Source organism: Tenebrio molitor, chromosome 3 (assembly GCF_963966145.1).
Source record: "Tenebrio molitor chromosome 3, icTenMoli1.1, whole genome shotgun sequence".
NCBI lineage: Eukaryota > Metazoa > Arthropoda > Insecta > Coleoptera > Tenebrionidae > Tenebrio > Tenebrio molitor.
This window is the reverse complement of record NC_091048.1, coordinates 15,863,852-15,877,042: the sequence shown is the minus strand read 5'-3', so window position 1 is coordinate 15,877,042 and position 13,191 is coordinate 15,863,852. Positions and strand designations below refer to the sequence as shown.

Genomic DNA, 13,191 nt, shown 5'->3' with positions numbered 1-13,191 from the left:
AATGAAGTAACAAACATCTTAAGCACTAAACGAAAAGGCTAACATTCAATTGTATGTTGTTAACACAACATAACCTTACTTTTATAAATAAAATTGCATTTTATTTTTAGATCCATTACAAGCAAATTGGAATCTTAAAATACTAAAATCATGTCGCCAAATGTAAGTAATATTTTTTCATAATATTTTTTAATTATTACTTTCTTTCAAGGTGGAAAAAGTTGTTAAATTATATAGATCTTTAAGTTTTACTCCCAGTTTAGTTGGGGCAAAATTTACAAATAATCAAACTATTATTAACACAATTTGGTCTCAAAGAAACTTAGAGAAGCTTGAAAATACCAAATTTGTTCGATGTATCGGAATTTCACCAAATTTGAGCAAAAACTTTGAATCTCTACCTTTTGATGTAACAAATGAGTAAGAATGTTTTTTTTTTTTTAATGTTTGTTGTTGATTTCTGCTTTTTTTAAGGCTCCTCTCAGCTACTTCCCCATCTGAAAGGTTCAGAGCTGTACTCAAAAGTGCTAATGAGAAACAATTTTTAGAAATCTGGCAAAGTCACAATTTAACTAAAGTTATTGATTTAAATGCATTAGACCTGCATGGAGATGTTTACACAGATGGTAACTACTGCAACATGTGAATGTAATAAATGAAATGTTAAATTACAGGAGAGTTTCGTACTTTTGAATGGTCACCAGATGAAACAAAATTGCTTTATGTGGCTGAATTAAAAATACCCAAATCTGAACCATTTTATAAAAGAAGTGCAAAAAAACCTAAAGGCAATAATAGTGACTCTGATAAACCAAAAGCTCCAAAAGGTGAAGAATATTTATACAGGCAAGATTGGGGAGAGCAACTGGTTGGTAAAAAGAAGTCGGTCATAGCTGAGTATAATCTTGAAAAGGATGAAGTTGAAATTTTATCTGGATTACCGGATGATGTTTGTCCTGCTCAAGTGATTTATTCTCCAGATGGTTCATATCTTGTAGGAGTAGCCTATAAAATTGAACCAAGAAAGTTTGGTTTAATTTACTGCACAAACAGACCTAGCACTGTTTTTACATTAGACTTTAATGGCAATTATGGTACAGATGATGTTGAATGAATTGACTTAATTGAACTTTATTTTATTTTATCTACAGGACCATTCCCCTTGGATAATAAGGCTGTCAAGTCCCCCATTTTTACACCTGATGGAAAATCTCTTATTTGGTTGCAACGTGATGCAGGTGGACCCCACCATGGTGCCATGGCACTCATGAAAACAACTGCTGCACCTTTAGATAGTAAAGTAAGTGTTTAAGTTGCTTTGAAGAATTTTTTCCTGGTTAGTGGAATTCAATTTTTTTATTTATTTAAAAAGACAGCTACAACTATTGTGGATGTGGTAAGAAATGAAATAGAAACGGATAACGGTAGTAAATTTTATGGATTATTTAATACTGGATTTGTTAAGCGTTGTTTTGCCAGTGGTAACAGATTAGTATTGTCAACTAATCAGAAAAACACCGTTAACACTTACGTGATTGATATCGGTAATTGCTTCACAATTCCACGTAAAATGAAGTAAGGATAAAATAAAAACAAATTTTAGAATCTGGAAAAATTACTGAGCTGACGTACAATAACGGTAGTCAAGTCGTTTTAGACGTTGACAACGATCTTGTTTTGGTAAATCGCCGAAATTATTTAATGCAAGATAAACTAGCCCTTTGCAAGTTGCCCCCAAAAGAATCAGAAGTTCCATTGAATTGGACAGAACTGACCATCAGTTCAGTAGTTGAAGGATTAGAAAACTGTAGCTTTGAATATCTCAATTTGTCGCAAGATGCTGACGATGGTGTTAGTAAGTTTTACGTAAATGTCAAAGGTGATTGTTACTCTCTTGTTTGTTAATTTCAGAAACGTTTACGGCAATATATCTAGGCCCGAAAGATGGAGCAAACAAATCTACTAATCTCATTGTATGGCCCCATGGCGGTCCTCATAGTGCTTTTGCAAACAACTTTTCGTTAGAAGCCACTTTGTTCTTGTCAATGGGTATTTATTTATCATTTTGAAATTTGAAGCCTGTTGTAACTTGTGCAAATATCAACTTTTTACATTTGTTATTTTTTATTGTTACAGGTTTTGCAATTTTATTTGTCAATTATCGGGGCTCCACCGGAGCTGGTCAAGACAGTGTAGAATTTCTTTTGGGTAAAATCGGTCAGTCGGACGTTTCAGATTGTGTCCTTGCCACCGAAAGTGCTTTACAAAAATATCCTTTCCTCAATCCAGACGGTTTGGTCCTTTTTGGTGGGTCCCATGGCGGATTTCTGGTAACTCATCTTAGCGGAAAATACCCGAATATGTTTAAAGCTGTGGTTGCACGAAATCCTGTCATTGACGTCGCTTCAATGAGCATAATATCTGACATTCCCGATTGGTGTTACGTGGAAGCGGGGTCTGCTTACACCCAAGTAGGTAAACCGAGTGAAGATCTACTTTTGGCAATGCGGAAAGCTTCACCAATTGAACATGCGCACAAGGTCAAAGCACCGACAATGTTACAAATCGGTTCTAAAGACTTGCGAGTCCCGCCACATCAAGGATTAGAGTATTACACGCGGCTTAAAGCTAACGGTGTTAAAGTTAGGTATGTCTTCAGCCAAACATTTTGCTTTTAATTAAAATATCTTGTTTCAGGCTTAATTTATATGATGATAATCACCCTTTAGCCCAGATTCCCAACGAGATGGATAATTTAATAAATTCGTTGCTTTGGTTTCAAGAACATCTCTGACACCATTTACATTTTTTTGAATTATTAAATACCTAACATTAAGTTTCAAATGCTTTGAGCAATAATTACCTTTGTACTATGCAAAATAAAATAATACATTTGCTAACTTTTGATATTGTTTTATTCAGAAACTGAAATGTACAAATTATGCAGCGTAAAGCTCTTCCTGTACTTTCTTCCATGTAGTGAGAGGTCCATGCTCTGGTCTGTATTGGACGTTGCAACCATCAGGAGCCAGCCTTCCTTGTTCTTTGAGGTTGTCATATACCTCACGGTCATATTTAGTAAAACCGAACTTTTTCGATACATATATCTTCTGACGTCCAGGGAACTTGAACTTGGCACGACGCAAAGCCTCAATCACCTGCGCCTTGAAACGGTCGCTAGATCTCACGCTCATTATTGGTTGGCCAATGTTTACACGAGCCACTGTACCTTGTGGTTTACCAAACGCACCTCTCATACCAGTTTGAAGCCTAAATCAGATAAAATGTTAAGTAGATAACAATAAATAAAATGCATCATCATCGTAATAATAACTACATTACACACCTGTCAGCTCCAGCACACGACAACATCTTGTTGATGCGAATAACGTGGAAAGGATGAAGTCTCATACGGATGTGGAACTGATCTTTTCCACAATTCTTCACCAGATATTTATTGGCACAAATACGGCCAGCTTCCAGCGCTTCAGAGCTGAGCTGTTCGTACTCGTCCGATACTAAATGTACGCACAATGGAAAGTCATCCACGGCAGCCTTTTTCTTGCCTAAATCGAAAATACGAATTTTAGGATCAGGCACACCACGGCAAAACCGTGATTTTGGATAGGGCTTATTTTTGCAATAGCGATAACTAAAATTGTTATTAGATTAGTACAAAAAATAAGAGATATGTTGCAAGTAACCTACCATCTCGCTGGACGTCTACCCATTTTTATCTGGAACAAAAAACGACAACTTTACAACCTTATTTACAAGAAATACGTAATTGGTGTTTATTTGCAACAAATATTTTCATAAATTTGTTAAAGATGGCAAAAATATTTATAGAAATATACTTACAGATAGACGACTCAACCACGATCAACAAAGGAAAGATTGACAGGCCGTACTGCCAACCACACGAATTTAAAAAGAAAATCACCAAATTGAAGTACCAACTGTGCAATAAAATATAAAAAAAAAAAATTAATTGGGACACGAAATAAAAAGTAAAATTCAATGTCTGACAAATACATATATTAACAACTTATATATACACAACCAACATCACCTTTACCTATTTTCCAAACCACTAATTTTAAAAACTAAATGAATTTTACAACTTCACAATATTTACATGCATAATTTGCAACTAATAATTAATTTTGGACATAATAGTGCTATCACAAATGAGTATTCTAATTCGAATGAAAAAAGATCTGTATAATCTCAAAATAAAAATGATTATCTACTGTGATTGTAGCCACACAGATCGCAAAGTCAGTGTTCTATCGTACAATTAAAATTATATCATGTGCCCATAATTCTCCACCATTAAATAATACCAATAGTTACAATGCGCACATTTAAATGTGAACAGCTTTCTCGTTTAGTCCGTTGTGGGCTACAACAGCTAGTAAATGTCTGGTGCTAGAACCGCTAGTGTAACTATCACCGCTACTTCTAGCACTAGCATGAGACATTGGAGTTCCTGGTAACCTTTGTGGAGTACTTTCCACAGAACTTGTAGCACCTGTACTTTCATACAAGGGTCCAGGAGTAGGAGCTGGTTCTTCTGGGGTGTAATAATCGGATTCGTCTCCGCGTTCTTCCCCATTGCTTCCTGTTAAACTCAGATAATAAAAAATATGCACAAACTCAGTCAAACTTACTGTAAGATTTATTCTTGTCTGAAGTAGGTCTAGAAGAAATCTCCTCATGATCGGTGTCTGTATCGTCGATTGGTTCCACTACATCTGCCATGTTCAGAGCCAGATTTCCACTCCTCACATTTTCGTTGTTTTGCAGAAGTGGTGACAGTTTCTCTGCTTCGCTGTCTTCATCGCCATTTTCGTCCTTGTCCGATTTTTCATTGATATGTTTGACGGCGTCACGCGGACGGTGCTTCGTCCTAGGACTAGTGGTCTCCTTTTGATCAGACAGAAGAGGACATTTTGGAGTTTCTTTGTTATCTTCTTCTCCACGAGCGGTCATCAAGACGCCATACTACAAAGGGATATCAAGTAAAATAAAATAATATTTTTAACCTTTAAAAATCTTGTCCTCTAAAAACAAATTATTTTTTGGTACACAAAATTTTCTCTCATATATGGATAACTTTAAGTACGTAATCATCGTTAAGATAATTACTTTAACTGTTAATATTTTAGTTGATCGTTTAATTACGTTAATTTCAGCATGAATTCAAAATTCCACAATACCTCAGGGGTTGTCGGATCCGAACCCTTGCCCTTGAGTGGCGTGCGATCGGTGCTTCTATTCAAAATTTGAGCCGCCTGAATGGCATGTTCACTGTCTGGAGTTTCCACAAGATCGGGCATTGCCGACGGTGGCTGCCGTGGGATGCACGGTCCGTTGAGAGCTTCGATCAGAGAAACCGCTTCGTAACCCGGCGGGATGTTATCACAACTTCCCTAATAATTAACAGAATAAAATTTTTGTTGCAAATATATTAAAAACATACATCTGGTGGATTTATTTGAGCCATGTTTGGATTGGCACACTTTTGCAAAGCCCTGATTTGTAAAAGTGCCCTAAATGGAGCCCGACAAATTGGGCAATTATTAGCTTGGTATCTGAGCGAATCAGCGCACGAATTACACAAACACAGATGACGACAAGGCAATATTAAAGTGTCGCGAACATCACACATACAGATTACGCATTCAGAACCATTATCTTCAGTCTCATCATCAGCAGATTGCTGCAATTTTATAAAAGTAATTAAAAAAATACAGTGTACAAAAATACCAACCTTGTCATTATTTTTATTTTCAATACCATAAATTTCTTGAAGCAGATAGCAAAGACCATCTACGAATAGTTTTTGTTTCAGCGCTTTCAAAACATAGGTTCCATCCGATAATTTTTCAGCAGTAGCAATGGTTGTGTGTGATTGTCTCATTTCTGTAAAGGTACATTAAATTATTTTTTAAACAGTGTTAAATCACCAACCCTCTGCACCCTCCTCGGCAACGCAATGAATAGCAATTGGTATAATTTCTCGATCAACATCATACAACAACTCTTCTTCTGTATATTTTGAAGGATCAAAAATGTGAGTCATTTGGCAAAACTGTTGATTTGCCCCACGTTTATAATGAAATGTTTCAGAGGTCATGATAGGATCACGTGGCAAATATCTGTTGAGAAATATTTACATAAAATGTTTTAACAATTTTAAAACTTACGTGACACCATTTGGAGTAAATTCTTCTGTGCAAAAATAATAAATTGTGATGGCACACCTGACATCACAATCAAATGTAAATTCAATATTGAAAGTGGAACTCTTTCCTAATTCTACATCTCTCACTTCTCGATCACCTTTGTCAGTTGGTTTCGAATAATCTGCAGGGGCTCTAACAAAACGCAGTGATTCCTTTCTAATGTTTACAAGACTTTTTAACGTTTTGGTCGGTTCATTTGGTTGGGGAGGTGGGTATGGAAACTAGAAATTCCAGTTCAAACAGACCACTTTCGCGTACAAATTACTTACAGGAGTCGGTCTGCTGCCAAGAAAATTCAAATCTGAATTCTCACCAAAGAGGTAAGATTCTGGTTGAGGTGTATCAAACCGTTCACCTCCCATTATAAAATGACTTCCAAAGTAATTCCCTTTGATAGAACAAGAGTTAAAAAAGATTGTCGACACAAATTACACCTGATTGTACCTGATCTGGGCGGATATTTGTAGGCATGATTTGACACCACATCAACTTCTTCGACTCCAGCATGCTGTCTACTAGCCAATGAACCCATATTTAAGAAGGATTTTACCCTATTTTTGTAATATTTGTAAATTATTATTTTAATTTGACATATTTTTATTTTGACATAAGTCAAACAGAAGCAAATGTCAAACGTCAAATGTCTACCAAAGTTACGAATAGAAAATTCCTACATGTTTACATGAAAAAGCAAGGGTCAAGGAAGGGTCGCATTTGCTTTGCTTTGATGGTTTTTATTCGAAATTAAAATTAAACCAAGAGAATGAAATTTTGCTATGGAGTCTGACGAACCAAATCAAGATTTAGAGAGGAAAATCACCGTGGAAAATTTGAACATTGAAATTTTACCAGTCATTTATGAGATTATTCGCAGGTTTGTTGATAACTCCAATTTGACATGATAAAAATAAATTGACAGACGGCCAAATTCGCAATGTGACTTACATAATCGATTTTTTTTTAAATTTTAGTGTTGAAAAAGACCATCACGACAACACAGCAAAAACCAGAGAATCTCAAGATTGTTCACAGAAAGTTTTAGAATTACAAAAACGTTTGGATCAGGCAAGAGCAGAGGTAACAATAAATTTCTGTCATTTCTGTGGTAAACATTGTAAATTCCAGATACGTTTATTACCAGGCATAGAATACAGTAAAGAACAACAACTTCATCACTTAGAAGCATTAAAGACACAACTCAAACTGAAGCAAGAATTATTGCGCAAGTACCGATATATGTATACTTTTGAAGTTTCCAAATCATAGATGTAAACACATCAAGTATGGTTCTGCGTTTTTTAATTCGATTAGTAGCGAACAATGATCAGTTAGTTCAAAAACTCAGTGAATCCTATCCCATGCGAAAAGCTGCCCAGTTTGTAGTGCGTGCAGTGTATCAGAGCAAAAACATATTACAAGAGAGTGGCTTGGATAAGAAGTTGACACCAGAGGAGTTTAGAGAAGCAATGAGAAAAATTGCCCAAAATTTACAGGGACAAATCAGACAGGCCAGTGATGATTTCAAGCGAAAAATGAAGTAACATACAAAATGGCTAGCTCAGTAATATTTGTTGGCTCTCCTGAAAAAAATCCGACAAATTCTATGAAAAGTTTTAAACGTTTGTTTTATGTTTCACCCCATGATGTTTTTTTTCGGATTTTTGCAGCCTTTGTACCACCTATCGGTAAAAAATATCAAAAAGTATATGTAGATTTACAAGGACCTTTACTGGCATTGCTACTGTTAATTAGCTTTGTTAACTATGGACATTCATTTAAAACAACCAACACGTTTCGATCTCCAACTGAAGCTGTTGTGGTTTATAGCATAATAATGCCTGTACTATGTTTCACGTTATGTAAACTGGGCTCTTCTTGTATAACTTTATTTGAAACCACATCTCTAATAGGTTACGGCTTGTATGGCCACATTTTAACTTTATTAATGTCGTTTTTGTGTTTTCAAGAAAGTAGTAATTTTTTCTTTTTTGTGTGTTTAACTTTTTTTGGGGGATTAAGTACCTTAAGGATAGCGTTGGTTGTTTTAGGAACTTTAGTGGTGCCAGCCGCGCGATTGTTGATTTGTTCTGTTATTTCAACAATTAACATTCTGTTTCTCACCTTTTTACATTTTGCTTATATGCATCACACTTTTATTCATAAAGCGTATGCGGGTGTATCGCGTTAAAAAATAAATTGTACTGGGAGCATAAAGGAATGTTTTACACATTAATAAAATAAATTACTATTTATTGATGTTAGTTCACATTTCAAAAATAAACACTGGACGTATCTATCCTTAAAACTGGACCTTTCAAAAAAGTTCAAACATTAAAGTAAATCTTAAAATTCAATTTGAATTGATACATACGACTGTAAACATCATCAGATAAAAATACTTTACTAATTTTGTGAAAAAAATAGGTACTAGAAAACTTCGTGCCTGAATAAGAAAATAGATTTATTGCACTTTGGTTGCGCTTAGGTTAGAAATTGAATTGATATTGGTTTCGGTTAAAGGTTTGGGACCGTTTGGATTAGAGTTGTTTCTACCGCGACCGCCCCTCCTACCCCGCCCCTTTCTGGAACCCGATTTTTGTCCACTGTTTTCACGTTTATCGCTACTTCCCTCGAAGGCAGTTTCTCCAGTTGCCATACCAAGCTCTGCAAACTAAATTCGGATAAATTAAAATCTGTTTCCAACGTAAAAATCCTTTCTTGATTACCTCCTGCAAACCAGATTGAATGTTGCTCTTGTTTGACGTGTGGTTGGCTTGGGAATTCCCGCCACCGTATCTCTGCTGCTTATTTTGCTTTGTTCTCGCGTTTGGATGCGTCGGCGTGGTCTGGGTGATAATTCGTACGATGTTTCCAACAGCTTTAGTGCGGCCTTCACGGAAAACCATTCTTTGGCCTGGGGTCATGTACTCCGGATGCTTTATAAAACGGAAGTGAATGATGGCCTTGTCGCCCGTTCTTAAGCAATCCTTTGACATTTTTACGATACTGGCCGTTTGTCGAATACTGCCGCAATGGACTGTAAAGCATCGTGAAAACTAGATGGATACTGAACAGAAAAATGGCACTTACCCATTGCTTGGTAGCGAGAACTTATGGTGGTTGGATGATGTAAAACCAAAATTTCGCCTTCGAATTCCCAACAAGCTTGCGGATTCAGAGATGGAGAGACCATGACCATTCCCTTTCTTATTTGGGAACGTTTGATCTGCGAAAACAATTGAAAACTACAGACTTTTATTTACTCTATTTGTTGCACGCTAAATTGTAAAATTTTAAGATACAGCTGTAATAACAAAGTTAAATCTATGTAAATAAGCTCAGATATTATTTCGTTAACGTAATCTTATCCGGAAATATTTAGTATATTCACAAAAAAAAATGTATTATTAAATAATAGGTACATTAGGTAAGTAATGCGATTCATTACCATTATCATTACTTCGGTTATGATAGAGAGCACTATTCATCTGTTACTTTGGAATAACATGAATAATTCGTGTGTGTACATTTGTTATTAAGGGCCAGTTTACATAAGCGAAATTAAATTAATCGTAATGAAATGCGAGATTAACTGAACACGTGATCAGATTGAATCAATCGAAGGTTCAGATTCATGCGTTAATCGCGGATTAAAATTTAATTCGAATAAAATTTTTAATTCTCTTTCTGTAAACTGGGCCTTAAAGTATTAGATTAATTAACAAAAATAATTCGTTAAATTTGGATTTCCCATTTTTTTAACGTTTCAACTTATTTCAATTCGGAATTCAGTTTGCGAATCAACCCATTCGTTCTTTCTTCAATGTATGACCCTTTGACGTGTCGGCACCTGATCATGAATCGAAAACGTTTGTACTAAGTGACGAAATAAATAAAAAATATCGGTTTTTAATTAAATTTCGTGTTCTTTATAACATGTCATCAAAAATGAAAAAAATATTGAAGAAAAATGCACTCGAGCTCTTGAGCAGAGCATAATGAAACAATAAAAAGAAAAATACCTTCTTTAAAGCAAAACTGGCTGTTTGGCCAGCACGTACTTCCTTCACGGCCATTCGTTTCCTGTGAATACTTTTAACCGCGATTTGTTGAAAGTGCCCAAGAGGGTCTGGTCCTAACATCAAAGTATCGTTAAGTCTAATAACACCTTTAAGTGTAGTTCCTGAAACCACAGTTCCAACACCCTATTACAAAGAAATCATAACTAAACAACTTCGAACTGATTACAATATTTTACCGGAACAGAATATGTATCGTCAATTTGAAATTCGGCGGGTTCGTTCTCGTGGTACTCCATCTTCGTCGTTAATAAATTAAGAAATATTTTTAACAACTCTAAATTTTCCCCAGAAACGTTGGACACTTGGAAAATGGGGCACAACCTACAACATCTTCAGTTGTGATTGTACTTTTGGTAATTGATACAACCTTTCAGAAACAAAATTGGTGGCGCTCAAAATGACGTCATCGGTAGTCTTTACCATCACTGGTACTTTTCTACAACCTGGCGACTTCAAAATTCGAATCAACATTTTCAAATTGTCCTGTAACACATTCGCAGGACACATGTCTATTTTTGTTACTACAACAAAAACAGGTACTGATAGTGCAAGAGCTAGACCTAAGTGTTCTTTTGTCATTCCGATTATACCAGCATTGGCGCCCACCTAGTCAGGTATACAATTAAAATGAAAAATAATTTTCGAAAATCAAAAATACCATTAGCATGCCAAAATCTGGGGCGTGTCCGGTCATTCCAAAAACGGTTGTTTTTAAGTATCGCTCATGCCCTGCCAAATCAATGAAAGTAATTACTTTTGAGCTTTTTTCACAGATTTTGACCCAATCTAGCGCACCGTGTTCAGGTTTATTGACAACATTTCCTGAAATGTGATGTTAGTCCACAGAATCTCAAAATTTTAAATATCTGTACCCTCCCCATCGAATCCTAAAATATCGTTTCCAACTGAACTTGTCCTGCCTGATTCCATTTCGTGTTTATGTCGAAACAGTTTTTGCCTGGCATGTCCTCGCCCGTTATCTAGTTCACCATGCGTCAGTACACCTAACAATGTTGATTTTCCCGCATCAACATTTCCAACCACAGCTACACGAATTTCTAAAAAATCTGATTGTCCCAACACTCGTCGAATTAAATACTGCGCAATAATTCCTCGGACGTCTTTCCTTTCTCTCAATTTGACACAGCTGCATTCTAACGTTGTCGCCAACGACTGTAAAGTCGCAACTGCCGCCTCCAATTCATCTTCCAACAAACCATTCTCACTTCCATCCTCTGACCCACCTATCTGTTGTCGAAATTTAGAAAAAAAAAGTTGTTTTCGAAAACAAGAAATACCTCGAGAATAACTTCGCCCCTGCCTTCGCCCAATTGTTGCTTTAATCTCTGCAATAAAAGTTCAAACTGTTCCTCTGTAGGAGCAACAAGAATGCTGCGGCCCAGAACTTTGTCAAATTCTGAGTTCTTCTGACTTTTGTTAACAAAAGAACTTAATGTCTCTTTATTCTCACTCATTTTTCCTCCTAGTCACCTGTCGTTTTTATTTACCTGACTAAGTTAGCGTCCAAAACTTGCAACCAGAATAGTTGGTATTTACTCTTCGGATTTGCATTCCTGACTCACTGCAACACACATAAACCTGACTGATAAGAACTGCAGCAAACATGTTGTGTGGCAATTCAGTATCAATCAACACAGTTTTATACTGAAACGTGAAGACACAAAGATTACATATGGTGCAACTTTACATAACACAATTGCATGTACTTGACTCACGTGGTGTAAATTCATTCCCTAGGTACCAAAAGGAATGGAATCAATTAATTGATACTTAAAATTAATTATTTTCATTTAGAAAAATATAAATATTTACATTTAGATCTTCAAAAGTCGACCAACACTAAAACCACTAAAACGTCAACTTCGTGGAACAGCTGAGTTGGTTGGTTGCAAGATATCTAGAAAGAATGGTATAGCAACTCGACGCCATTTTGCGGTTCAAAACCGGTGCCAGGTCGCCAGGTGTCGCCATAGTAGCGAGGGACTGTCAAACTGACAGCATTCTGACAACACCAAGCCAATTTTTTTTAAATTCTCCTTTGCAGAACTTAGAAAAGCTCCAAGGGGATTTTCTATGGCTCCAAGTGTGGAGTAAAGCCTGTGGAACTACATTAGGGTCAAAAGACTTTATCTGCATGCAACATTTTTGTGACCGATACATTAATGGTAGCATTTTAAAGTGAAATTTAATTCGAAGAACCTTAGCACCTAATGCCATTGCTACGCCCCATTTGGGTGCGGGTCCTTCCACAGAAAACATCCCGTTATTTTCGCATACCAGATCCCTGTAAGTCTCATCCCTTTGTGTGTCCTTCTAGGAACGTATGCACTGACAAAATTTAAAAATACACTGGGGCTTTGGCAGAGTAAACCCGCGCTGAAATATGACATTTGGTGGTGGAACTTGGCGCGGACAAAATTATTGTTCAAAATCCAGCAACACAAAATGCATAGTCCTGTGGGATGTTCTGATTCTGAACATGAAAAACCATTGACGAAAGCAATAGTCATGTAGTTTTTAATCGCAAGAATGTGTTTTTCTTGCCAAAAAGAGGCAAGGCTTGCAAAACTTCTTTCACTTTACTCATTGTATCAATTTTTATTAAAAAATAATATTTTGTTTAACTTTCTTATCGTTCCACTTGACATTTGACAGTTCAGTGACAGTCCCCGAAATGTCACATCTGGCGTTCGTTTTTGGATCACGTAGTTGCATGGTTGCAGGTATAAGTTGACATACCATTCTTTCTAGATATCTTGGTTGGTTGGTAAGTACCAACATATTTTTTTTTCCTAAACTTTTTTCAAAATGTAGCCTAAATACTTTACATATTGGCT

The 13,191-nt window shown here is 36.1% G+C and overlaps 7 protein-coding genes across 8 annotated transcripts; 4 read left to right on the top strand and 3 right to left on the bottom strand.

Moving 5' to 3' along the window:
• Positions 1 to 7: 7 nt before the first annotated feature.
• On the top strand, positions 8 to 2,905 carry LOC138126921 (acylamino-acid-releasing enzyme-like). The gene is made up of 10 exons (XM_069042742.1): positions 8 to 162; positions 212 to 420; positions 475 to 626; positions 675 to 1,094; positions 1,152 to 1,300; positions 1,373 to 1,544; positions 1,604 to 1,855; positions 1,912 to 2,049; positions 2,137 to 2,647; positions 2,698 to 2,905. Exons 1-10 carry the CDS (start codon positions 151 to 153, stop codon positions 2,792 to 2,794), a joined length of 2,112 nt encoding a protein of 703 aa, XP_068898843.1. The 5' UTR covers positions 8 to 150; the 3' UTR covers positions 2,795 to 2,905.
• RpL10 (ribosomal protein L10) lies at positions 2,893 to 3,986 on the bottom strand. The gene is made up of 4 exons (XM_069042770.1): positions 3,862 to 3,986; positions 3,709 to 3,737; positions 3,347 to 3,652; positions 2,893 to 3,270 (listed from the first exon to the last, which is right to left on the bottom strand). The coding sequence occupies exons 2-4, from the start codon at positions 3,729 to 3,731 to the stop codon at positions 2,940 to 2,942; spliced, it is 660 nt and encodes a 219-aa protein (XP_068898871.1). The 5' UTR covers positions 3,732 to 3,737; positions 3,862 to 3,986; the 3' UTR covers positions 2,893 to 2,939.
• Positions 3,987 to 4,023: 37 nt separating this feature from the next.
• On the bottom strand, positions 4,024 to 6,905 carry Mrgn1 (Mahogunin ring finger 1). Of its 2 annotated transcripts, XM_069042745.1 has the most exons (9): positions 6,696 to 6,901; positions 6,521 to 6,639; positions 6,213 to 6,472; positions 5,977 to 6,164; positions 5,777 to 5,928; positions 5,486 to 5,725; positions 5,223 to 5,435; positions 4,674 to 5,007; positions 4,024 to 4,624 (listed from the first exon to the last, which is right to left on the bottom strand). In XM_069042745.1, the coding sequence occupies exons 1-9, from the start codon at positions 6,781 to 6,783 to the stop codon at positions 4,368 to 4,370; spliced, it is 1,851 nt and encodes a 616-aa protein (XP_068898846.1). In that variant the 5' UTR covers positions 6,784 to 6,901; the 3' UTR covers positions 4,024 to 4,367. The 2 variants fall into 2 exon arrangements, with proteins under 2 accessions (XP_068898846.1, XP_068898845.1); XM_069042744.1 differs by having other exon boundaries at positions 5,486 to 5,928; positions 6,696 to 6,905.
• On the top strand, positions 6,904 to 7,537 carry MED9 (mediator complex subunit 9). The gene is made up of 3 exons (XM_069042775.1): positions 6,904 to 7,125; positions 7,223 to 7,328; positions 7,377 to 7,537. Exons 1-3 carry the CDS (start codon positions 7,028 to 7,030, stop codon positions 7,515 to 7,517), a joined length of 345 nt encoding a protein of 114 aa, XP_068898876.1. The 5' UTR covers positions 6,904 to 7,027; the 3' UTR covers positions 7,518 to 7,537.
• Positions 7,535 to 7,964, top strand: LOC138126940 (protein NCBP2AS2 homolog). Its single transcript, XM_069042776.1, has one exon. The coding sequence runs from the start codon at positions 7,535 to 7,537 to the stop codon at positions 7,790 to 7,792; it is 258 nt and encodes an 85-aa protein (XP_068898877.1). The 3' UTR covers positions 7,793 to 7,964.
• LOC138126937 (protein YIPF3-like) lies at positions 7,801 to 8,505 on the top strand. Its single transcript, XM_069042772.1, has one exon. It carries the CDS (start codon positions 7,801 to 7,803, stop codon positions 8,437 to 8,439), a length of 639 nt encoding a protein of 212 aa, XP_068898873.1. The 3' UTR covers positions 8,440 to 8,505.
• GTPBP1 (GTP-binding protein 1) lies at positions 8,485 to 12,916 on the bottom strand. The gene is made up of 10 exons (XM_069042743.1): positions 12,167 to 12,916; positions 11,632 to 11,915; positions 11,206 to 11,581; positions 10,992 to 11,155; positions 10,701 to 10,939; positions 10,510 to 10,654; positions 10,274 to 10,456; positions 9,342 to 9,477; positions 8,978 to 9,288; positions 8,485 to 8,922 (listed from the first exon to the last, which is right to left on the bottom strand). The coding sequence occupies exons 2-10, from the start codon at positions 11,806 to 11,808 to the stop codon at positions 8,713 to 8,715; spliced, it is 1,941 nt and encodes a 646-aa protein (XP_068898844.1). The 5' UTR covers positions 11,809 to 11,915; positions 12,167 to 12,916; the 3' UTR covers positions 8,485 to 8,712.
• Positions 12,917 to 13,191: the final 275 nt, after the last annotated feature.